The 23,526-nt window shown below is 51.8% G+C and overlaps 1 protein-coding gene across 4 annotated transcripts; it reads left to right on the top strand.

Moving 5' to 3' along the window:
- Positions 1–1,377: 1,377 nt before the first annotated feature.
- Positions 1,378–23,521, top strand: LOC131834604 (interstitial collagenase-like). Of its 4 annotated transcripts, none has more exons than XM_059179297.1 (14): positions 1,378–1,518; positions 2,437–2,697; positions 9,968–10,212; positions 10,303–10,451; positions 10,647–10,772; positions 11,540–11,695; positions 11,857–11,974; positions 13,439–13,572; positions 14,116–14,278; positions 15,603–15,706; positions 15,875–17,075; positions 19,247–19,402; positions 20,578–20,709; positions 21,198–23,521. In XM_059179297.1, exons 3-11 carry the CDS (start codon positions 10,061–10,063, stop codon positions 15,982–15,984), a joined length of 1,212 nt encoding a protein of 403 aa, XP_059035280.1. In that variant the 5' UTR covers positions 1,378–1,518; positions 2,437–2,697; positions 9,968–10,060; the 3' UTR covers positions 15,985–17,075; positions 19,247–19,402; positions 20,578–20,709; positions 21,198–23,521. The 4 variants fall into 4 exon arrangements, with proteins under 4 accessions (XP_059035280.1, XP_059035275.1, XP_059035272.1 ...); XM_059179292.1 differs by having other exon boundaries at positions 1,378–1,626; XM_059179289.1 differs by lacking the exons at positions 1,378–1,518; positions 2,437–2,697 and adding an exon at positions 9,401–9,548.
- Positions 23,522–23,526: the final 5 nt, after the last annotated feature.

Genomic DNA, 23,526 nt, shown 5'->3' with positions numbered 1-23,526 from the left:
GAGTGGGTTTCTGGCCTGAGCAGCTGCAGTAGCCAAGGCTCTAGGGTCGTCGAGGGAGCCTGGGAGAGGAGCAGTTTGGGGGACACGGTAAGAGTGAGGAAGAACCGGCTCATTTTCCTAATTTAGCAATTCCTTTGAGGTGACCAAGGGAAGGTGTCATTGGGCCATTAGATGGAGGGTCATGGAGCCCAGCACACGGGACGTGAAGCTGTGGGAGGCGGGGGATGTCTGTGAAGTCATGGGACTAGGTGGGGGTGCGCGGAGAGGCTGCAGGGGGGAGAATGCGAGGGACCGGGTCCTCCGATCGGAGTGTCGCTCATCGTGGGCCGCGCCGCGGGAACACCCGGCTCCCCAATCTCTCTGGGTAAGACTGAAAGCCCATCATGGGCCCTGGCGGGATTTCTACTCTAGGCCAGGGGTGGAATAGCTACCCCGGGAGGATACTGCGCAGACGGAAAGGGTTGTTGCTACGTTCCTCCCCGGCTCCTAAGACCCCACGAACTGGAACAAACATGCTTCCCGGCTCACATCATCAGCCGAAGGAGACGTGCTTTGCCTCATCTAATGCCAGGACACAGCAGCGCTGTCCTGTCAGGAGCCCAAGCGGAGTCAGAAATCCTTATCACAACCACCAACATAACCAAGAGCATTTTCTTGTGCAAAAATAGGTACTATTTAAATTTCTCCTTCAAATATTTTATGTGAGATTCTTGAGGTGGAGTCCACACAAACAGCCCGAAGTCCAAAGAGGGGAAACATTACTCACTGAAAAGTGTTTCCCTCCCAACCCTCTGCCGTCTTTCCCAGAGGGGAGCATGGCTGCCAACCCCCACGAGTCTGCCCTTCTGTGCTGTGCCCTCATGAGCGCGTCCCTGAGCCTTGTTTCACACCCAAATGTAACCAGTATTTTGATTTTGAAAACAACAATGTCACGCGCATCACCTTTCATCTGCTGTTTCAGAGCGAGCTCCAGTGGAAAAGCTGCAGCGCGGAACGGGGAGTGGAGAGGGGGCAGGGCTGGAAAAGCAGCTCCCTGATCAGGCCACCCCGACAGCGGCGGCATGGGTGGCCACCCGGTGGTGGGTGTCAGCAGGGCGCGGACTGCACAGAGCCCTGGGTGTTCCGCGCAGACGGTGAATCATGGAACACGACATCAAGTGCGGATGATGTACCGTACGGTGACTAACATGACACAACAAATCAGAAGGAAGGAAGGAAATCTGACCACAGCGTCCAGGGATGATCTGGGTGTGGATGGGTCGAGTGGCCTGCAGACTAACGCGAAACGTCCGAGGACCGTCCCCAAGGGCTTCCTCTCTGCGGTTCGGCTCCGCACTCAAAATGATCCTGTAGCCTTCAGGCTGGATGTCCGCCTTGACCTCTCTTCAGTACGTTGTCTCTGTCCACCAAATAGGGCGCCGCTCCCCTCTGGTCGAGCTGCCCTCGTTCCTGGGCCGCACAGAGTCAGGCGCCGTGGGAAGGAGCAAGGAATCCCACGACTGGCTGAGACCCGTGAAGGTGGGAGGTGGCTAACCCCAACCTCACACCCCGCCATGCGGGTGGGGTGGGGGGCAGATGGGACGGAGAGCCGGCAGCGTCAGTGTTTTCCACCTCGAACGATGGGAGGTGAGAAGGGCAAAGTGTGCACAGTCTTGGGGAGGTGTTGGCAAGGAAAACGCTTCCAAAAATGGTTCTCTTATGTGTCCGGGCTCCTGAATGCCTTCATTTGGCTGAGGGATAAGAAGGATGTGGACTCTCCATCTCTCAGCTCTGTACAAGGTGCGTCCCGTGTGCAGGACTGGCTGGTTCTCGCCGGAGCTGCAGTGGATAGTGCTGTCTACCAGCCGCAGAAACGGAGGCTCTGAAGGACAGCCTTTCCCGGGGTCAGCAACAGGCACACAGTCAACCAGGACTCGGCTCCAGAACTCTCAGCTCCCAACATCTTGCTTCCTGATGCTAGATCAGTAGACCATTCGCAGGTCCACCAGGCTCGTTTCACTTTGTCCCCATCAGGCACTAATTAATGTCATTGCTTTCAGAGCCACACAAGTTCGCGGAGCTTGTGCTTCCCCGAGATAGCCGCATGACCTCGCAACCCTTCCTGATTCTGCAGACCTCAGCCTGCCCAAATGGTCAGGACCCTTGGCACCAAGACAAGATTGATTCTGCTCACCCTTGGGGCCCGCGGCCAAGTGCTGGGCACGTGACACTGTGCGCACTTCGAGACTCTGGCTCAGCAATGCTGACCGGCCTCCTCCAGGCCCCTGGAGATAGGAGGGACATGACTCTAGCAATTCCATCATTCCTTAGTGTATGTGGCCTCGCTGGACTCTCTGCCCCTTCTTCCACCTCCCTGGTTCAGACAATAGCACCCCCTTCTTCCTACATCTTCGTCTTGAAATCTCCATCAACTTCGACTTGTTGTCTGGCTCACAGGCACATCCTCTCGTTGGCCGTGTCCTCTGAACTCTGCCCGTGCCGTGTGCGTAGAGACAGCGCAGTAAGGGCTTCGGCTGAAGAGTGGCAGAGGGGACAGTCCTCACCATTGTCTGACCACACGCCGGTGCTCACGTTCCCCACCTTGCTGTCCTCCTACCTGCCTGACCTGCAGAAGACCTGTCACCCCGCCATGCCTGGGTCATTGTCCACCTTGTCCATGAGATCCTCCCGCACAGAAGCATCTCCCAATAGGGACCGGTAAGTCTTGTGATCCGTTTAAGCACAATCAATTTCTTAGAGTAAGAAATGGTTCCAGATGCGGGTGCTGACGAGATGCAGCCTGGGGGCAAACACATCCAGAGGGGCACAAAGCCGAGGTCAGACATAGCGGAGTCGAGCCATTGAGGTTTGAGGATGGGTTCATGGAGAGCCCCGCAGCGGGGAGGAACTCAGCAACACTGGGCCATCCAGGCGGGGATATGGATTTGGACCCCACAGCAGGACAAGACCAGCCCTGGGGTCGGTGGATGAGGGCTCCCGGTGGGGGTGCAGCAGATGCTTTAGGGACCCCTGCCTCTGGTCAGCTGTGGTTCAGGGATCTGGAAGAACGCCTTCCCCTAGAGGAAGGATGGAGTGCCTCTGGCTTCGGGGAGACAGAGAATTGCTGAGGTTGCAAACAGGCCAGAGCTCATCAATAAGTTGCCGTAGGATGGTGGGAACGAGGCGGGAAGGAATCAAGTGAGTACAGGCCGAGTTTGGAAGTAGAGTCCCCACACCCCTGCCCCAGGTGGGCACGCCGCCAGCCAGGGCCTTGGGACTGTCCGTGTTAACCCTGCTGAGCCGCTTTCAGACTCATGCCCCAGAAACTAAAATAAGTAACATATTAACCTCTAAGTCTGTGGTAATTTTAAAATCAGCAACGATTATGTAACACAGAGCGATGTTAGGTGGGGTCGCGGCCAGTAACAAGGATCCAGATAATTCGGGTCAAAATCCAGTCCTGCTAAAGGTTTGGAGGCAGAACCCCCCCCCCCCCGCCCTGGGGAGCTCCGTTTATCAGTGACTCCTGGACAAGAACAGACACGCAACTGTGTCCAGCGTGAGTGTTAAGGCACATTTTTGAAGTAGGGAAAATTGGTCAGGGAAGCCCGTAGGTGGTTTGGGGTATTGTCCTTTCTCTCTGTGTTTCCCGGCCTCCTTACCTGGTACCACACGGCACTGTCACACAGCGCTCCAAGGAGCTGAGGAAATTATGAGTGACAACATGTTCTCACAGTCATTAGGTCCATGTGTCAAATACGCCTGTGCAGAGAAATCAGGAGACATAGGAGTCGGAGCCAGACGAGGAGAGAGGGAGGAGAGAGGGGAGAGACTGTGAGACAGAGGAGGGGGTCAGGGAGAGAGGGACAGAGGGAGGGACGAGGAGAGGGAAGAGGAGGCACGGACGGTAGGAGCAGGTGTGGCCGAGAAACTGTGAGCCGTGCTGGGGACGCACAGAGACGCCCTGGTCCGGAGCCGACCAGCGAGGAGAGGTCTGGCTCGGTGGGGGACCAGGGGGACACCGTGCAGGGCCACAATGGAAAGTGACCTGAAGTCACTGGGGGACCGGAGAGAGGAGAGGAGCCTCGGAGCCGTTTCATCCCAACCCTGGCGTGAGACTCAACACCTGGCGGGAGGTGTTTATGTCTCAGACACGAGGGACAGGAGCGGAAAGCTGGTGCAGGAAGAAGCCGTGTCGCTCTCCTCGTGGGAGCCGAGTGCTTGGCCAAGCAGCCTCCCAAGGCTGGGTGGGGTTCCGCCTTCTCGCTCCTGCACCCCCCATGGACTCAGGCCCTGTGAGGTCCGCTGCACCACGGGGGATGTTGCAGACACGGCTCTGCCCTCCAGACTTTACATGCCCCACAGGGGGACGGAGAAGTGAGTGGCCTGGTGACTGGGTACCCAGCACTGTGGCCATAATGGGGAAGCTCACGGAGCTGTGGGGTCACCTACAAGGGGCTCAGCCCCAACATCCAGTAGGGAAAAGCACATCATGCTCCCAAAACACTTGTCACACTGCACTATAACGCCTGTCCCGTTTACCCCGTGTCAGGCTGCAGCCTCCCCGAATCGTTTACCGCTCTCATCTCCTCAAGGGTGCCACGACGGGCATGAAGCAGGTGGCCAAGAAAGGATCGCTGAGTGAAGCAGAAGTGGGTCCGTGATCCTGGGGAGGAAAGGATGTCGGATCTGAGAGTGGAGAGTGGGGGTCGCCGGCCACAGGGCAGGGGAGGGAGGGCGTCCCCTGGGCAGGGGACAGTGTGCGCAGTGGCACAGAGGGGCTAGAGGAAATGTGATGCTTGGGATCTCCGAAGATGTCTGCTGAGACTCAAGAAAAGAAGAGGCCCCTTTGGTCCCGATTTTGGAGGCGACCATCTGCAGCTTCCCCTTGTGAACCCATCATAAAGAGTGGGAAACTTCGTTCAGGATATGAAACAGTTGAGTCCAAACTCTCCACAAAGCTCACGTCACACCTGACCTTGTCTTTGTCATGATTCATTTAACACATTCTTTCATGCATTTGTTCGACAATCATTTGATCACAGCAGCAAGCGCATTTTTTGACCCGCAGAATGTACGTCGGAAGAGAAGGCCGTCCGCTGGCAGGCACGCCAGCGTCTGCTGTGTGCCCATCGCACGTCTTCAGCAGCCCGGGGAACACACCTTACGTCTTTGCGTGTGCAGGGGAAGGAATGACGCAGCCTCCAAAAGATGTAATCAAGGGATATTTTCTGTTCTCTATTGCTGTATAACAAGAAAACACTCTGCAGCCTAAGGGCTTAAAACCACAATCCCTCGCGGTCCGGTGGGCTGACAACTTATAGCTCCCCAGGTCTTGTCAGCCCCTGCCTGTGCTCAGATGATGCCTGAGGCTGGGGACAGAGACCTCGTCTCACCCAGGCTGGGGACAGGGAGGCAGGGCTGGAATGGGTTTGCTTATCTGCCACATTGATACCTAAGACTCCCGCAAACTTGGTCCCTGCAGAGTCAGCAGGAAACACTGCTTTTTGGGGGAGAGTCCTTGGACTTGATAAGTAATAGGTCAGTTACATCTGAAGCTGATTGGTAAATGTGTCGGTAAGCTTTCCTACCAAGATTACAGGGTCGGTATTGCACTGTCATTAGCGAAACCACAAGTTTGATTATGCAAGATTCATGACTCGGGCACAGTTTATCGCCCTTAGAAACATGCCCATGTAGCAATCATTCTTCAAATTGTATTCAGCTCACCGTGGTGATGGTCACAGTCAGGAACACCTGGCCACCGGGCTCCTTGGACAAGGCTCCGAAATCTATAGAAGACACAATTCAAAGTGTTGTTTGCAATGTGGATTCAGCTAAAAATACTTTGTTTTGTCTCATTCCCGAAACAACGTAAGTCACTTTTCCTTTAAGGAGTTGAAATCTACTGTGAGTGATCTCACCCATCCCTCAATCACTTCCCAGCTGTTTTCTCCAAGAGAACAACTGAGCCTTTCTGGATATGTTTCCCCTTCAGTCATGTGAGAGTGTTTCAGTAAGTTATTTCCCAGCAGAGCTCTCTCGAGTCTAGAAAGAATCGGCTCTCCCTGAGCAATGCGCTTCAGTGTGATAAGCATTGAGAAATACACATGATTCCTCTTAATTCTCCCAAAATACATTTCTTGGAGATATTACTATGCTTATTGTCCCTGTTCTCCAGCAAAGGAACCAGTCTCCATGGGGAGACCCTCTCATCTTACAGGGAGGTACGGAAGCCAGCATCCCTCTCTCTCTGCTGCACAGCTTATTCAATAGCCAAGATGAGCGCGCTATTCCCTGATTCGCACTCAGAGCTCGGGGGCCTGTCCGGGGCGCACTGTGTGGTGTCTGTGCAATCGCGGGCATGCCCGCTGCTCCCGTGAGGAGCCGACTTCCTCGTCTACCCAGTCCTCTACTGGACTGCTGCACAGACGAGTTTAAGCTCATTTTGTAAAAGCCCTGCAGATGCTAAGTATCCTTCTCATACAAAAGCTGACTCAGCCAAGAAAAATCAACCAGTCTCTTCTTAATGGACTTTCTTCTCTTTCTTCCCTGCCTCCTGCATGCCCTTTCATCCTAAGAGAAGCAGCGTTCTGGGCTCAGCCTTCCCCTTCACAAGCTACTGCTCTGTCTCTCTTCCCTTCATCACTTCTTTTTTTTTTTTTTTTTTTTTTTTTTTTCCCAAGGAGCGCATACAGTCCCTCCCGCTGTGGCCCGGCAGGCACTCAGGACAAGACCCAGGTCCAATCTGCAAAGATACTTCACTGTCTGATTAGATCCCGGTTTATTTTGCTCTCTTTGGGGTGACTACTTAAAATATCCTAGAGAGAGGGGCATGTGTGCAGCTCCGTGGTTAAGCATCTGCCTTCGGCTCGGGTCATGATCCTGGGGTCCTGGGATCGAGCCCCACATCGGGCTCCCTGCTTAGCAGGGAGCCGGCTTCTCCCTCTCCCTTTTTCACTCCCTCTGCTCCTGCTCACTCTCTCTCTCTGACAAATAAATAAATAAAATCTTAAAAAAAAAAAAAAAAAAAAAAAAAAACAAGCTAAAAAAATTTTTTTTTTAAATATCCCAGAGAGAGGAGGAGTGAGTGTTGAGGGGATGTTTCAAGTGCAACGCCAGTACTTAAGGGTGGGTACAGCCCACCAAGGTCTTTTCCTTTCGGCTTTGACATCACACCGCATCTGTAGGTGCACCAGGAACGTCTCGTACCCGGTGTGGTTTACGGGATAACCGGTGAGCCGTTCCGTAGCACAGCTCATCAGCCACAGAGAAGGCAGCTCTCGTGGGAACCAACCTGCTCTCCAGGGCAGCTCCTCTGGAAGGAGCTTGAACCTAAATGCTGTGCCTCAGCGAGAACCGGGCCCCCAGCCCCCACCCCTGCATGGGGTCGAGGTGCGTGGGGGTGCTCAGGGTGATCCCAGCCACACCGCAACCCAGAGGATGACTTGCTTGCTGTGTGTCTCTAAAGTGTGTTTATTTCCTGCCCTAGATCCTTTTTCTGTGAATCGGTTTCCGATTAGGAAACAGATTGTGTTCTGTTTTGCTGGATTTGTCTCTGCTTCGGACAGATGCCAGACCCACACGGTTCTTCTGCATTCTGTTCTTAGTTTTCTAGGTCACTCCTGCCTCAGTCCTGCTTTATCATAAGGCCAACTTGTTGGACCCGTTGCTTTTGTTCAGTGAATCCGTACTTGGTTGGCTCTCCAAGTCGTCTACCTGTGGAGCCGCGGGGGGTGCGCGGGAGCCCGCTCGGGGGTCCCACTGTCCGGGACCCCGCCTCACTCAGGAAAACCAGAGCTGGACGCCAGCTCAAGCGCTAGAATCCAAGTCTACTCCACAGCTATTGTGACGAGGAGAGAGACCGAGTCCAGTAGGAGGTCACTTCCGAATGTGGTGTGGGAGAGTGACTGTGTGTGGCCCAAGAGCAGGGGGCGGGGGGAGGGCGCGAGATGCTACAAAGCATCAAGGTTTAGAGGAGATTCTGGCTGGAACAAACTGGCAGGTTCTTGCCGAGCTCGGACCAGGCGATGAGACACTGAGAGATAACAGTGTTGGTGAAGGTCAGGGAGCTCGGGTGCCAGGCGTCTCCCAGGAGATCAGTGTCTCCGTCTTTCTGCACCTGTAGCTCCTGGTCCCCGTCTCTTACAGCACAAACCTTCGCTGACCTGTTCCTCCTCTGCGCTCCTAGGAGCTGAGGCAAAGTAGGTGTTGCACAAGCTCCATGGCAGGGAGAAAGGGCTCGGGGAGAATGAGTAACGGTCCGGTCCCACACACCCAGCAGCAGCCTCCGGCAGAAGATGACCCTCAGCCGCGGGTCTCTCAGACACGTCTCTACCTGGGACCCGTGCACAGCCACCCTCCTGTGTCCCAGGAGCCAGACAAAGCAGAACTGAAACTGAGCAACAAGTTAATAAAACACCTGCCCTGTGGACCTGGGAACTTTCTCCTCAACAACGGCTCTTCGTGCTGATTTGTGATTTAGGCAGTGTGTGGCCACTAAAAAAACAAATTATATCAGGAAGCTGGAAAGGGCAGGAGGAGGGGCTCCTGGGTGGCTCAGTCCATGAAGTCTCCGCCTGCTGGTCTCAGCTCAGGCCACAATCTTGGGGTCCTGGGATCAAGCCCCACGTCGGGCTCTGCACTCGGGGTGGAGTCTGCTTGTCCCTCTCCCTTGGCACCCCACTCCTCCTCTCTCTCTTTCAAATAAATAAATAAAATCTTAAAGAAAAATCAGGAGGAAATTCTTTGAAAATGGAGAAGCCAGTGATTCCTAGAGCCAGTCGTGGAGGGTAGAAGTGGAAGAAGAGGAAACACACTGACAGCTGTTTTTCCCGCACCCGGGAGCGGGGCAGGACCAGCGGAACCAGCAGTGACACCCAATTGTTTAGAAGCACATGGACTGCCCTCCAAGCTGTACGTTCTAGCGTAGATAGTAAGGCTTACTCTTTTTTTTTTTTTTTAAGATTTTTTATTTGTTTATTTGACAGACAGAGATTACAAGTAGAGAGGCAGGCAGAGAGAGGAGGAAGCAGGCTCCCCGCTGAGCAGAGAGCCCGATGCGGGACTCAATCCCAGGACCCTGGGACCACGACCCAAGCCGAAGGCAGTGGCCCAACCCACTGAGCCACCCTTGCCCTTAAGACGGCACAGAAGTAGTTTGAGAATACAACCGTGTGGGATGAGGTGTGTTCCTTTGGGGATGTCCTGCTTGATCATAATCATAAGATTGTAAAGACAAGAGAAGATGCAAGATTAATCTATTTATGTCCCAAGTTTTGAAAGTTGAGACCACACATTGCAAAAAAGAGGGTGTAGCCCCTCTCGTCAGAGGTGAGTCAGAGAGCCTTTGTTTTTCTGAGGATGCCAGGGCCCTACATAAGGCAGAGGCTGCGCCCAAAACCTGCCTCAGGAGGTCAGGAGCCACCAGACACTGTGGGTAGGGCAGGAGCATGAGGGCCACCAGCCTCCCCCTCCCTCTGCTGCTGCTGCTGCTCTGGGGCGTGGGGTCCCATGGCTTCCCCGCCACGAGCTCGAGAGCACAAGAGCAGGACGCAGAGTTGGTCCAGGTAAATGCTGAATGCCACATGCCACAAAGGCAGGAAACTTACATTCTCATTTTTCCATGGTCAAGAGTAGAAGCTCAAGCAAGGGTGGGGTTCCTTCTAGGGTGACTAGAACATGACCAAAGCAAAGATGGACTTCCCCACCCACAGACTGTCCTTTAGAAGACAGAGGTAGAGGGGGCCAGAGAGAGAGAGAGCCCTGCCTGCCTGCACACCGAGCTCCCGGGGAAGCCAGACTCGGCCACCATGCCAGCAGTCACCTGTGGGATCAGGGCACCGGCACACAGGTTTTTTTTCCCCTTTTTGCACTAAATCTTCAAGACGAAAGAATTTTCTGCCGCCACAGAGAAATCCTGAAGATTCACCGGAAGAAATAAAGAAGATTTCACATCCTGTGTTTCATGTTTTTTTCTCTTGATCAGAACTACCTGCGGAAATACTACCACCTGAGGACTGGAACCAGCAAGCCCGGCAGGCAGAGGAGCAGCAGTCTGGTGACTGAGAAGCTGAAGCAGATGCAGGCGTTCTATGGGCTAAAGGTGACGGGGAAGGTGGACGCCGACACCCTGGCTTTGATGAGGCAGCCCCGATGTGGGGTGCCCGACGTGGCTCCATACGCCCTCGGTGAGAAGACCCTCCGCTGGGAGCACACCCACCTGACCTACAGGTAAGCAGACGGGCACCAGCGCGAGGGCGCCGTCTCCCAGCAGAGCCGTGAGCCATGAGTTCTTACATCTCTGTTTTATTCCGTTTTAAGGCTTGAAAATTACACACCAGATTTGCTGAGAGCAGACGTGGACAGAGTGATTGACAGAGCCTTTCAGCTCTGGAGTAATGCCTCTGCCCTGACCTTCACCAGGGTCTTTGAGGGCCAAGCGGACATAATGATATCCTTTGTCAGGGGAGGTAAGCGCTTCTGGTCTCCCAAAACCATCCTGAACTTCGCCTCCCCCTGCACTGTGCTGAGGAGGCAGCGTTCCTGTTCCTAACGGGCTGTGGGTTTTACCGGCCGAAAGGGAAAGAATGCTGCTGGGCTCCTTGTCACTGTCCTCTCTCCTCCCGTCTGTGGAAGCGGGATAGAAACGGGAATTTGTCGCACAGATCACAACGACAACAACCCCTTCGGCGGACCTGAAAACATTATTGCTCACGCCTTCCCACCGGGAGAAGGCATTGGAGGAGATGTTCATTTTGATGAAGAGAAAAGATGGACCAAGGATTTCAGAGGTGAGTGCACCAACTTGTGCTATGTTTTGCTTTCATAGGTCAATATTTTATCTGAAAGAATCCCTTCAGTAAAGCAAGCCAGCTATGTGATCAGCCGTAAATACTTTACTAAACACAAGCTTTTATTAAAACTATAATTTCTTAGAAAGGTAATGGTAACTCCCTTGTGTCCGTATATTTAAAACTGTAGGGGAATATTGTTTCTGCAAGTAGTTTTTACCAACAAAATATGTTACTTGGAAAATGGGACGTTTTAAAATCACACTGTCCCATATACAATCCCATACCAAAGTTTTCAAATGGTTATGTTTGGTGAAGTGGTTTTGGGGAATTCTTCTGGGTACTTTCCTATATTACCTAAATTTTCAAATCAGGCATAATGTAATATTTGTGAGCAAGAAAGAAATGATAAATGTTAATAGAATACTATTATGCCTCTGGTGTGTAACACTTTCTACCTCATTTTGTGATATTTGTTGACCAATGGGATTTTTCTGTGTTGGCGGACTTCATCCAAGAATCAGACTAACCCTCATCTCAGAAATTCAAACTTTAACCAAGGTATCTGGAATCATTAAAACCCTCTCCATTCTCTGATTAAACTATGCATGCATCGCTACCCCACACAGACCCAGACCACCAGAAACACAGCAATGTTGCACAAAGCCAACAGCAATGCTGTGGTCATCTGGGAACTTCTGTTTTCTGCTGGGGTTCCTCAGAAGTGCATTCCAGGACCCGCAAACACGTCTTACTGCTGTCTTTAGATTTCAACTTGTACCACGTCGCAGCACATGAAGTGGGCCATTCCCTCGGACTGTTGCACGACGGTGACATTGAGTCCCTGATGTTCTCCAGCTACAACTACTATGGGGATAATCTGCTGACTCAGAGGGACATCGATGCCATTCAGGCCCTCTACGGTGAGCACAAAGGGGGGCACCTTGGACCGGCGACTGGGGCTCTGTATGTGGGGTTGAAATAAAGAGTTTTTAGCTTTGTCCTTTAAGAAAGAGCCTTCACTCCAAGTGATTTTGTGTTACTATAATAAGCCAACACTCCAGAACCTTTGTTTATGTTTTAGGACCTTCCAAAAATCCCATCCAGCCAAGAGAACGTCAAGTACCACAAGCCTGTGAAAGCAAGTTAACATTTGATGCTATTACCGAAATTCGTGGAGAATTGTACTTCTTTAAAAACAGGTGAAAAGAGTGGGGGACACCTGAGTGGCTCAGTGGGTTAAGCATCTGCCTTCGGCTCAGGTCATGATTTCAGGGTTCTAGGATTGAGCCCCTCATTGGGCTCTCTGCTCATTGGGAAACCTGCTTCCCCCTCTCTCTCTGTCTGCTGCTCCCTCGGCTTGTGCGCTCTCTCTCTCTCTCTCTCTGTCAAATAAATAAATAAAATCTTAAAAAAAAAAAAAAAAGGCAGGACACCTGGTGGCTCTCGGTTAAGCCATTGCTTTCGGCTCAGGCCATGATCTCAGGGTCCTGGGATCGAGTCCCACATCAGGTTCCTTGCTTGGCAGGGAGCCTGCTTCCCCTCTCCACCTCTGCCTGCCTCTCCGTCTGCTTGTGCATGCTCCCTCTCTCTCTCTCTCCCTGATAAATAAATAAATAAAATCTTTAAAAATAGATAGATAGATAAAAAGATTTTTTAAATTACCACGAACACTGACTTATGTTTTTAAGGTGTTCTCATATTTTGTTGAACGTTCCATATATTTCTTTAGTAATATATTTGTAATTTCTAATTTGAGTAATCATGCATTTACATGAAATGATTGATCCTTCAAAACTTTTAATCACAGAGCAGGGGCCTAGCGGGCCCCATGGAAAGAGCTTGTGACTCTCAGTCTCAGGGTCATGAGCTCAAGCCCCACACTGGGTGCAGAAATTACTATAAAACAAGAGTAAGAATATTTATATCACAGGTAAGGCATTCAGTTGCCAGAAACTTGGTGGAATAAAAGGTGTAGTGAGTCCCTCCTTTACGACTAACACACATGCAGATCTGTGTGGTCAGGCAGACAGACAGAATTCCCCTTGTTGAGGTCATAGACTTGTCAGTGATGCAGCAAGACATGGTCTTCTAGTCCCTTTTACGTCTCGTGTCCAGGATGGGAAATGTCAGTGAGTTAGAACAAACCAGTTCCTCTGAACACCAGTGCTCAGCGGTCTACACCAGGCCTGGGCAGTGTAGCCTGGAGCCCAGGAGGGAAGGGCCGGCCCAGCATGCTCCCGGGGCTGGATCTCTGGGGCCTGGGGCTGACACTGCAGGCGACTTTGCCATGGGATGCAAGCATGGGCCGGGCTGCTGAGGGGCGGACGAGGAGGACCCTGCCCCCTGCGGTGGCCTCTGGTCCTTCCCAAGGCTGGGAGCTCGCCGGGTGCTTGCGTCTGAGCTCCATGGTCCTGGTGACCGTCCGTCTGCCCGTGTGGACGTGTATGCCGTCCGTTCCCCGGGCTGCTTGGAGCAGCGCTGGCCCCTCTGTTAACCTCAGTTCTTGTCTGCTCCCACGGGGACTTCTGTGAGATGAGCCACCATGTAGGCCCGGCCTGTCGCCATAGCCCTGGGGGCATGTGTGACTCATCTCCCCGAGAAAACAGGCTGGAGATGGGCCAGCAATATGCTGCCAGCTGGACCGGCCCTTCCTTTTAAACCAGGTTCTTCCTACGCACAAGACCCTTCTACAAAACAGGGGAGCTCGGTGCCATCACTGACTTCTGGGTCCCGCTGTCAAGAGGAATTGACGCTGCTTACGAGGTTGCTAGCAGAGACGAAGTCTTCTTTTTTAAAGGTAAAGCTTCTGGGGTTTGGGGGTCAGTGTTTCTGAGTTCCATTTTCATCAGGTGCTTTGGCTGAACATTAAGGGGGCCATTTAGATAAGTCAAGACTCTTGAAGCAGATCTAACACGTGTGCTGTGAGCTTCAGAAGGATTTATGCACCTGGAAAGTGTCCCATGGCCTTTCTGCAGGTGCTGGGGCATGGCATATGGCTGTGCAGACCAGCCCCAGCTTTGTGAGGGACAGACGAGCTCCCATGCTGGAGGAGGTCCACAAACACACACAAAGTCCTCCGTCAGGACCCAAGCCAGCCAAGAGCTGAGTGTGCCGTCCAGGGAGGCACGCTAACCCACAGGAGTGCATGTGGCCCGGCCACCTGACCACATGCGGCCCTGCGCTAGGGAAGGGGGCCCACCGTGCTGCAGAGAGGCCCGGCCCAGGGGCACCTCCCTGGGGAATCAAATCTCCCTGCTCTGCTCATTCCCAGCATGGAAACCCTGCTGACTGTCCTCCAGAGTCCCAGACAAGTTTTCACGGTCGATTTTTTGGTTGACAGATAGTAAAGTCTGGGCCTTCAATGCAGTTAAGATGAGGCGAGGCTACCCCAAGGACATTTACCACTCCCTGGGCTTCCCGCACACAGTGAAGAGCATCGATGCTGCTGTTCACGAAGAGGAGACCGGGAAGACGTACTTCTTTGTCGCCAGCAAGTACTGGAGGTAACGACGGACCCTTGGAAGTCAGGGTCAGATCCGTCCATGGAAGGAGAGTTGCCTTTTGTTTTTTTTATTTTTTAAGATTTTATTTATTTATCAGAGAGAGAGAGGGAGAGCAAGCAAGCACAGGCAGACAGAATGGCAGGCAGAGGCAGAGGGAGAAGCAGGCTCCCCGCTGAGCAAGGAGCCCGATGCAGGACTCGATCCCAGGACGCTGGGATCATGACCTGAGCCAAAGGCAGCTGCTTAACCAACTGAGCCACCCAGGCGTCCCGGAGAGTTGCCTTTTAAAATCGTTTACAGGTTGGGACACCTGGATGGCTCAGTGGGTTAAAGCCTCTGTGTTCAGCTCAGGTCATGATCCCAGGGTCCTGAGATTGAGCCCCGCATCGGGCTCTCCGCTCAGCAGGGAGCCTGTTTCCCTTCCTCTCTCTCTCTGCCTGCCTCTCTGCCTACTTGTGATCTCTGTCTGTCAAATAAATAAATAAAATATTTAGAAAAAAAATTAAAAAGAAATAAAATCGTTTTCAGGGCACCTGTAGGGCTTCGTCAGTGAAACGTCTGCCTTCGGCTCATGATCTCAAGGTCCTGGGTTCGAGTCCCATGTCGGGCTCCCTGCTCAGTGGGGAGCCTGCTTCTCCCTCTCTCTCTGCTGCTCCCTGACCTCACTCATTCTCTCTCTCTCTCAAATAAATAAAATCTATAAAATTGTTCTCAGACGGTGCCAAACCTCCATCCTCCCATGGTGGATGGACGTAGCCAGACTGAGCGTCTGTGAGTCTCCTACCTGGTGTCACCTCACCGTATCTGTCCTTGGAAGGCAAGGGACTTGTAGGATGGAGTTTAAAAAGGAGAATAAAAGGAGAGCACCCAAAAGGAAGCTTCTTGCCTGCAGTATTTCCCCTTGATAGGACAGGGAGTGGAGTCCAAGATGAAATTTGAATCAGATTTTTAGTTGATGCTACTCTGAGCAAGGTCTTGTCACGTCCAGTCTCCCATAACCCTGTCGAATTGGGACCCTTTCCAGTTAAAAGCTCCCATTATTTTCATGCTGGTGATGGGCCCACTCAGAACTATTGAAAGCAGATATCAGTTTTCTCCAAACTAAAAATTAGGCAGCCCCCACCTCTCAGTTTTGTAGGGAAGATTAAATGAATCCATGCACTCAAACCACACAGAACAATGACTTACCGCTTAATATTGTTTTTTTTTCTTTTCAGCGTAACAGAATTCATTGTTTTTGCACCACACCCAGTGTTTTCTTTTTTTATTTTTGTTACATTAATCGCATGTTCTTATTTTTCTATTAATTTTTTTTTTTTACCAGGTATGATGAAAACACACGGTCTATGGATACAGGTTTTCCCAAAGAAATAGCTCATGGGTTTCCTGGAATCGGCAAAAAAGTTGACGCTGTCTTCCAAGAAAGAGGTAAAGACCATCCAGTTTCTCCTTTTTCCCACCATAGAAATGACACACGAGCTGTTCCTTAGACATGAAAGCAAACTGCGTATGTGAAAATGGATATTGTTTTCACAAGTTCATGCAAAACCACTGTATCTTTGTCAAATATGATTTTCATTTTCATTTCATTTCCAGGATTTTTCTATTTCTTTCGTGGAAAAAGACAGTACAAATTTGATCCTCACACAAAGCGAATTTTGACTATCCTGAATATCAACAGCTGGTTCAACTGTAGAAATAAATGAAGCCTGACTCTCCCCAAGGAGAAAAGAAAAAGCAATACTCCTCATGAGCTCCGGGGAGGTGCTTTCCTTCAGCGCTTGACATTCACCTCTCGGCAATGCAGAGACGCGGACGCTCTGGCGCCATCTTGTTAAAGCTCGGCCTGGCCGCAGCCTGCGTTCCTGAGACGGCCTGGCCTCCCGGACTCTCACTATTTAGCTAGCATTAAGGGAGTGCTGAGGTCATAGTCTATCCTCGGGCTTCCACAGTGGAAAGCTTTCTGTCCCTATTCTCTGCTGTTTGAAGGGATTAGACGTCTCATAATAACCACCTCCTCAAATGTTCTGTCTCTGAGTAGGGGAATTCACAGTGCAAGTGCGTGGGAAGGTAGCACGTACGGAATTTCTAGCACTTCCCATGGCATACGCGTTACGGGACAGGAAGCGGCTGGTTACTGACCTTCTCTTATTTCCATTTCAAACTAGGCCTTTAAGTCAAATAGTGGAAGGGACTGGGGTGCCTGGCCGGTTCCGTTGGTGGAGTGCAAGACTCTGGGTCTTTGGGTTGTGAGTTCAAGCTCCGTGTCGGGCGCAGAGCTTACTTTAAAAAAGAAAAAGAAAAAATAAAAATGAGCCACTTAAAAAAAAATGATGATGATAATGGAAGAGACTTATTGAGGTTTGGCTAGGTCCTGGTGGGAGCACCGGGTGAAAACTTCTCAGCTGTTCTCCGGGCTAGCTCCATCAAGTTTGGAGCTCATCCCTGAAGATCAGCCTGATGGTCTTGTCCCCCAGGGAGTTTCCCTCCAGAACACCCGGGGGTTCCAGGCTGTGTTGTGCAGGCAGACGTTTACAGGGCCTCGCTCATGCTGCTGAGGTAGAATGACTGTGAGGCAAATCGTCTCTTTGGCTCATACTTATCATGTCTCATGGGTTTTCTGGTGGAGCTCTGGGGTTAAGAGTCCCTTGATTTTAGAGTGAATGATTTGTGTACTGTGTGTTGTTGACTATTATTTTTATTCTGTTTGCCATGAGAATAAATGCACGCTGAGAAGCTCTGGGCAAGATGCCAAGTCAGGTGTGTGAGCTCCTTCCTTTGAACCAAAGCCACAGAAGTAAGAGGAGGTTGGTAGGTGCATTCTAGAATCAGACACAAACGGGAAAAAACTTGAGTGGGCAGACAGAACCAGCTGGCATGGGGGAGGAAAGGCATCCTGTATGGGGGAGGCCCAGTGGCCCCCAAAGTGGGGGCCGGCTCTGGGAAGCATGTTCTGCTGGTGTCCCTTCTCTCCCCCCATTGCTGTATTGCTGGTGTCTATATGGCAGGCCTGGAAACATCAGGACCCCAAGAGACAAGGGACTCAGACCCTATGTCACACACAGCAAAAGCTTAGGTCCCTATAAGGTCCTACAAGCTCTGTCACCTTTGTCCTCCTTCTCTAGTATCCCCCCTTGGTGGCTTCATTCCAGGCATACCGGCTCCTTCGCCGTTTTCCAGCACGTGAGGGGTATTTGGGCCTCAGCCCTTACTCACTGAGGTTCCCTCAGAGGTTTGCCTGCTTCCGTCGGGCTCCTCCCCTCCAGCTTTGCTCAGACGTCCTCCCCAGTGAGACCTTTGCTGGCTTCCTCTTTGAGTATGACCCCATATGCCTCCCTGCCACATAGCCAGAAACATACTCGCAACTGTCCTGTACAACTCTGCCATGAACCTGGAGCCCTAACACCTTCTAACACGGTCAGTGACCCCCCCCCCCCATCGCCTCTAGTGTTCACCCCCCGGCGGCTCGCTTCAGCAGAGGGTCCATGAGAACAAGGGCCATCGTTTGGGTTCAGCTTTGTTGTTGTTTTGTGTTGTTTGTCCGACTTATCGATGTAATTCAAGAACCAAGTGAGGGTTCCCAAAATTAATACATTAAGACCGAATGGATGCAAGAGGGCAGCGGAGCTGGGAGGCCGGCAACAGGTGTGTCACCAGCCTGACCAGCAGCTAGAGGACTCTGGCCTTCCGTCCTCTCTTAACTACAGAAGGTCAGACATAGCAGCAGCCCCCAGAAATGCCCAGAGCTGGAGACAGAATGTCTGAGTGGTCCCAGTGGGGGAGGCTCTGACGGAGAGGATAGGAAATGACAGTGGTTTGTGCTGACTTCCTCACCAAACACGCTGCCCCAAGTGGCCTTGAGTCTATCTTGGTCCAGCTCACAGAGAACAAGCCAGGACCCAGGCCTTAACCCACCTGCAGAGCCCAGGGAACCTGATAGTTCTGTGGGAACGTTTGTAATACACATATCTCACAAAGGACTTTGACCCAGCATATATAAAAAGTCCCTGCTAATCAATAATAATGTGACAAATAATCCAATTAAAAATGCACAGAAGCCATAATCAAATCAAACTAGTCATAAAGAAAGATAAAAAGGCCAATAAACACATGAAAAAAGTACTTCATATCATTAATTATCAAGAAAGTAAAATTCCTATAACGTATTACTACAAAACCACTAAATGTATTCCTATTAATGACTGACAACACCAAGTGAGGACCTGGAATATTTGTGCCTCTCGTATGATAGGGAAGTTGCCTACAGAGTTAAATATTTACCTACCCTATGACCTCCTCTGCCTGTTCTCCTGGAATAAGTGAAAAGCATACAAGAAACTCGTTTAAGAAGGTTCATAGCTTGATATACGAGCCCAAATCTGGAAATGACACATTCAGACAATTTAGTATTCTAGACAAATGGAAGTGAGTGATTTACTAGGACACACAACAGCATAGATTAATCTAAAAACCATCTTCCACATAAGAGTTCATTCTCCTGATTCCATGCATATGAACTTCATGATTAGGAAAAGTAATTGATAGGGAAAGAAATCAGGGCAGTGGTTGGATCTGAAGAAGGATTGGGATTGGGTGAGAAGGAGCCCAGAGAACTTGCTAAGGTGATGGAAACGTTCTGGTTCTTCATGGGCTGTGGGTCACATGAACCTGTGCACCTGTGAAATTCACTAAATTATGTGCCCTTAACATGTATACACTGCACTGTATTCAGTATCTCAAAAATATAGAAACAAAAGAGAAACTAATAGAAAAATGATGTTTTAATCATTGTGTAACTACTAAGATAGTTACATTAAATTTAATTAATTTAAATTAAATTTATTTATTGTAAACAAAAACAGTGGTTTGCAAATCTTCCCACAAACACTGGCCTAGATAGTTCTGTCTGTTTTGTCAGAAGTCCCTTTCAAGGAATTGATCGTTCCAATCTCATGTGAACTCTTCCAGAGAGAGCATGTTCCTTCAGTGTGTATGGAGAAGCCGAGTCACCGTCCCGTTGACACTGCAGAGACCACACGGCTGCCTATATCACTGGCACCTGGTCCACACAGTACTGAAGTCTGGCCAAGAAGCAGGATGAGAGGAATAACAATGGCAAAGAAGGTAAAAGTCACATCAGGTGGAAGGGTCAAGAGGGAAGGGCCCAGATTACCATTATCCGAAGACCATTTGGTCGCTTACGACGAAGAGCCCAAAAGAATCAAAACTCTTTGGACAGGACAGACATTTCAGGGTTTCCAAACATAACATCAACATATCAAAATCCTTTATATTCTTATACTCTCACAACAAACAAGTAGATAAAATATAGAAAATAAAGTACTAACAGCTACAGCAAAATCTACGATCTATGTAGGAAATAATCTAGTGAAAACAGAACGAGACTCCAATAAATAAAATTTTCAGACCCTATAAAGGAAAAAAATCCGAACACCATATAAGTGTATGGAGTGATCTAACACTCCAAAGATGAAAATTTCCCCCAAATTAATTTATAAATGTAATGAAACTTCTATTAAATCCCAATGGAATTATTTAGGAAACTTGATTTTGAAGTTTTTTTACGAAGGAACAAATACACACAAGGAGCTAAGAGTTTTGACAAAGAACAAAGACAGAGGGAGTCCCAGCAGACATGAAAACACATCACTGAGCCACTGTGACATCAGGGCATGGGCCGATACAGAAGGGGAGACAGATGCTAACGGAACCAAGTACAAGTCCAGAAACATGCCCTCGGGAGGACAGAGGTGGCATCACATGTTAGAAGGAAGATCGTGGATTATCAGATTAATGTCTTGGAGAACACCTGCATGTTATCTGGTCAAACAGAGATGCATTCTAGCTCTCACCACGTTTTCGTGATTTCTACTCTTCCCCACATGTTTCCATGTCTTGCTGGACACATGCAAGGGTCGCACTCTAGCCCAGCGCAATGGTTTGGGGTCGGATCGGTAGTTACGGACAGTGAATTGTGAGTGCAGGTGATGTGGGGCTCTTCTGGGCTAAAACATTCACCTGCCTCAAAAACCCTAAACATTCCAGGAACACAGCAGAAGTCGTGGGTCATACACCTCTGATATTTGAATGCTTGTTTTTCTCTCTAAATATGAAAATATATTTGAATGCTTATTTTTCTCTCTAAATATGAAAATATATAAACACACGTTTTTATCACCCAGATTTTCCACGGAGCAGATGTCATATTAAGTAGTCTCTCTATTGTAATAAAAGAAAAAGTACTTTTTGACCACCACGTACGTGACGCTCTGTTTTAGGCGCTTTGGATTCATCAGCAAAATATCAAGAGCTGTGTTTGTGGGGATTTCCGCTCAGGGAAGACAGACAAAGAGTAAATACAATCAACAGAGCATGCGGGAAGACGGCGACGTTCCGGGGACGCACCCAGGGTGAGAGGAGTGAAGCCTGTCCCCAGTGTCCCCAGCTGTCGGGTTGACACTCGCGGACAAAGGGGCCCTGGCAGGGATGCCTGGGGAAGAAGCAGGGGCAGGGCACCTGGACGGCTGGGGAAGAGTGCTGCAGCAGGGGTAGCCAGCCAGGGTGCAGGCCCCCGGATTGGGCATGCACCGCTGGGGCAAGGAAAAGCCGGGGGACAGTGTGGCTCCCGCTGCGCGGGGGGCACCAAGCTCAGGAATGGATGGACAGAGGGGCCTGAGCAGAAACTTCCCCGAGGCCATTGTCCCAATATGCTCAGTGCTGAGGAGCGGGAAGATGGGCAGGAAGGCCACAGACACTGGGGGCTCAGCACCCCCGTCCTTTCCTTCCCTGCACCGACACCAGCTTCCTGCAGGGGTCACGAGGCCTCCTCCTGCAGACGGCAGGTGGTCAGCAAGGCTTCAACTGTCCTTGGATGAAGTTTTTCCTTCTATTTCCGCAGCAAACGGTGATGCGTCCGGACTTTGGGGTGCATCCCCACCCCCCATAGGCGGTACAGCTGCCCTCCTCTGTCCCCTGAACTCCCTGAGAAGCTGCTCAGCAGGGACAAAGTTCCGTGGGCTGGTGCGCGGTCCTGTGGCCTCCGGATGGGTCTGAGCCACGGTGGGACACGCCATGCAGGAAGCCCGTTCGACCACATGTGGCCTGTCCGTCACCTTATAAAACTGTGACTCATGATGGGACATTAAGAAGGTGAATTTAAGGGCATGGAGGACGACCCTGATGTGGAGGGACTCCGGCCCTTCGGGGAGCTTTCTCCGTCTGTGTTCTCGCCTGGGCAAGCCGCACCCAAGGAGTGCTGGCTGGTGATGCCAAGGGGTCCCTCGAAGCTGCCTCGTTCCCTCCTGGCCGGTGGCCCGCGTGGTTTCTGCTCCGTAGGCCGCTGGCCACGCAGCTGCCCTGTGGACCCCGAGCGCCCCCTCCTGGCCTCGCATGGCCCAGCCCAGCACCCGCTCAGCGCTGGGCAGGTCCCCATCTCCCAGGACGTGGGTCACACCACTCGCCTGCCAGCCCAGCCTCGGGGCGTCTGAGTTGACACAGGAACACCAGTCCCGGACACTTCACCTGTATCCAGGAACGAGCTTTCATCCCTACGAACACCTGCACGGAGACATAAAAACGCTGACGGTGTTCGCCTCCACGGGGCATCCCATTCCCTTGTCATCCTTCTGGGTGTTTGAAATTGCTCTTTTTCACAGAAACGTGTGCAGGGCTGTATTACTAGACTCTCACATGACGTCTAAAGTAAGTCCTCGGAGGAGCACGTCGGTTTATGAACTACTTGTCATCCGCTGTCTCGGCGGAGCCCACGCCCTCCCGCGAGAGGGTCTCACAGCCACCGTCCAGCCGCTGGCCTACACCGCACGGGCTGTGGGCTGGGCACTTCCCATGCCTGCCTCCCAGCGTCCCTGGGACGTGGGTACTGCTGTCCCCGCCGGGGCACTCGGGGAGACCGAGGTGTCAGGGGTGTGTGCCGGACCTCACAGCAGCGCGGTTCCTCGGGGATGTACGCCTGCAGCGCGGAGGCCGTGGAGCTTGTCCAGGGTCAAGGGAGGAGCACAGAGGGTGACAGGTCCAGCCCAGGGCTCCAGACGTCAACCCCACGTGCGAAAGAGAAAGTGGCCGCCTGTGACCGCAGCCTTCTCAGGCTTCTCCGTCCCCATGTCCTCGGCAATCGCACTTGGGAATCCGGGAGAAAGATGACCTAGAATAGTCCTCCGGTGACCTCAGCGTGATGTTTAAAGCAGCAGCTCCTTGGGTGAAAGGTCAACCCCAGGCTGTGACCTTGTTGAGCTTTAATGGAGACGGCTTCAGGTTAGAGTTACGATATAGGCCCCCCTATCTCCTTACCTGACATGCCTGTTGGCTGTGTGACCTTGGATCATTCACTTGACCTCTCTGATCCTGTTCCTGCTTCAGACTCAGGAGACTTCCTGAAAGGGACTTCACAAAGGCACTTAGGACCACACCCGACTTACACCGGGTGTTGAGTAAATAGTCCAGCAATACCTGCTGGTGCTGATAGTCAGAACGGGGACCACAGCATGTGCAGGTAGCCCCGGGATTCTGGAACAGGCAGACCGCAGACCCTCCGCACATGTCCGGACCACCCTCTCCCTTCCCACCGAGAATGACTGCCAGTCATAGGCAGAGTAAGGACCCGGGGACCTCGTCCTACTCCCCGCAGCCTGTGAATAGTTACTTCATGGGGCAAAGGAGCCTGGGCAGGTGCAATGGAGGTGGAGGACGCTGAGAGCAGAAGGGTGATGCAGGTGCAGCCAATGCAATTGCACGAGCCCCGGCACGCGCAGGACGCCGCTGATGGGAGACGGGGAGATGCGACGGGAGACAACCTTCGCTGGCTTTGTCGCTAGAGGAGGGGCCGCAGCCCAGGCACGCCGGCCCCCCAGAAGCTGGAGACAGCAAGGAGCTGGTTCTCCCCCCAGAGCCTGGAGCGGGGCGCAGAGTCGTTGGGAACCTCAACTTCCGCTGGGGAGACCCATACCCGACGTCCGCCTGCAGAACTGTGAGCCACCTCGTCCCAGCAGCCGCAGGAGGCTCAGGCCCAGGGCTGGCCAGCCACAGGGTGTATGGCCTGTTTTTGTGGTATTTCAGGTTAAAAATAGAAGCCAGTTGGGAAGTGCTGGCGAGGCGAGAAAGAGCAGGGCCCGGTGGACTGTGCGGTGAGTGGCACGAACCCCTCGGAGGACGGCTTGGAGCCGGCGGGGCAGCACGATGAGCCCCGGCTGCTGTGCACGGGGGGGGGGGGG

The sequence above is a fragment of the Mustela lutreola genome, chromosome 1, assembly GCF_030435805.1.
Source record: "Mustela lutreola isolate mMusLut2 chromosome 1, mMusLut2.pri, whole genome shotgun sequence".
Lineage (NCBI taxonomy): Eukaryota > Metazoa > Chordata > Mammalia > Carnivora > Mustelidae > Mustela > Mustela lutreola.
The sequence above is the reverse complement of the archived record's forward strand: the minus strand, read 5'-3'. Positions and strand labels throughout refer to the sequence as shown.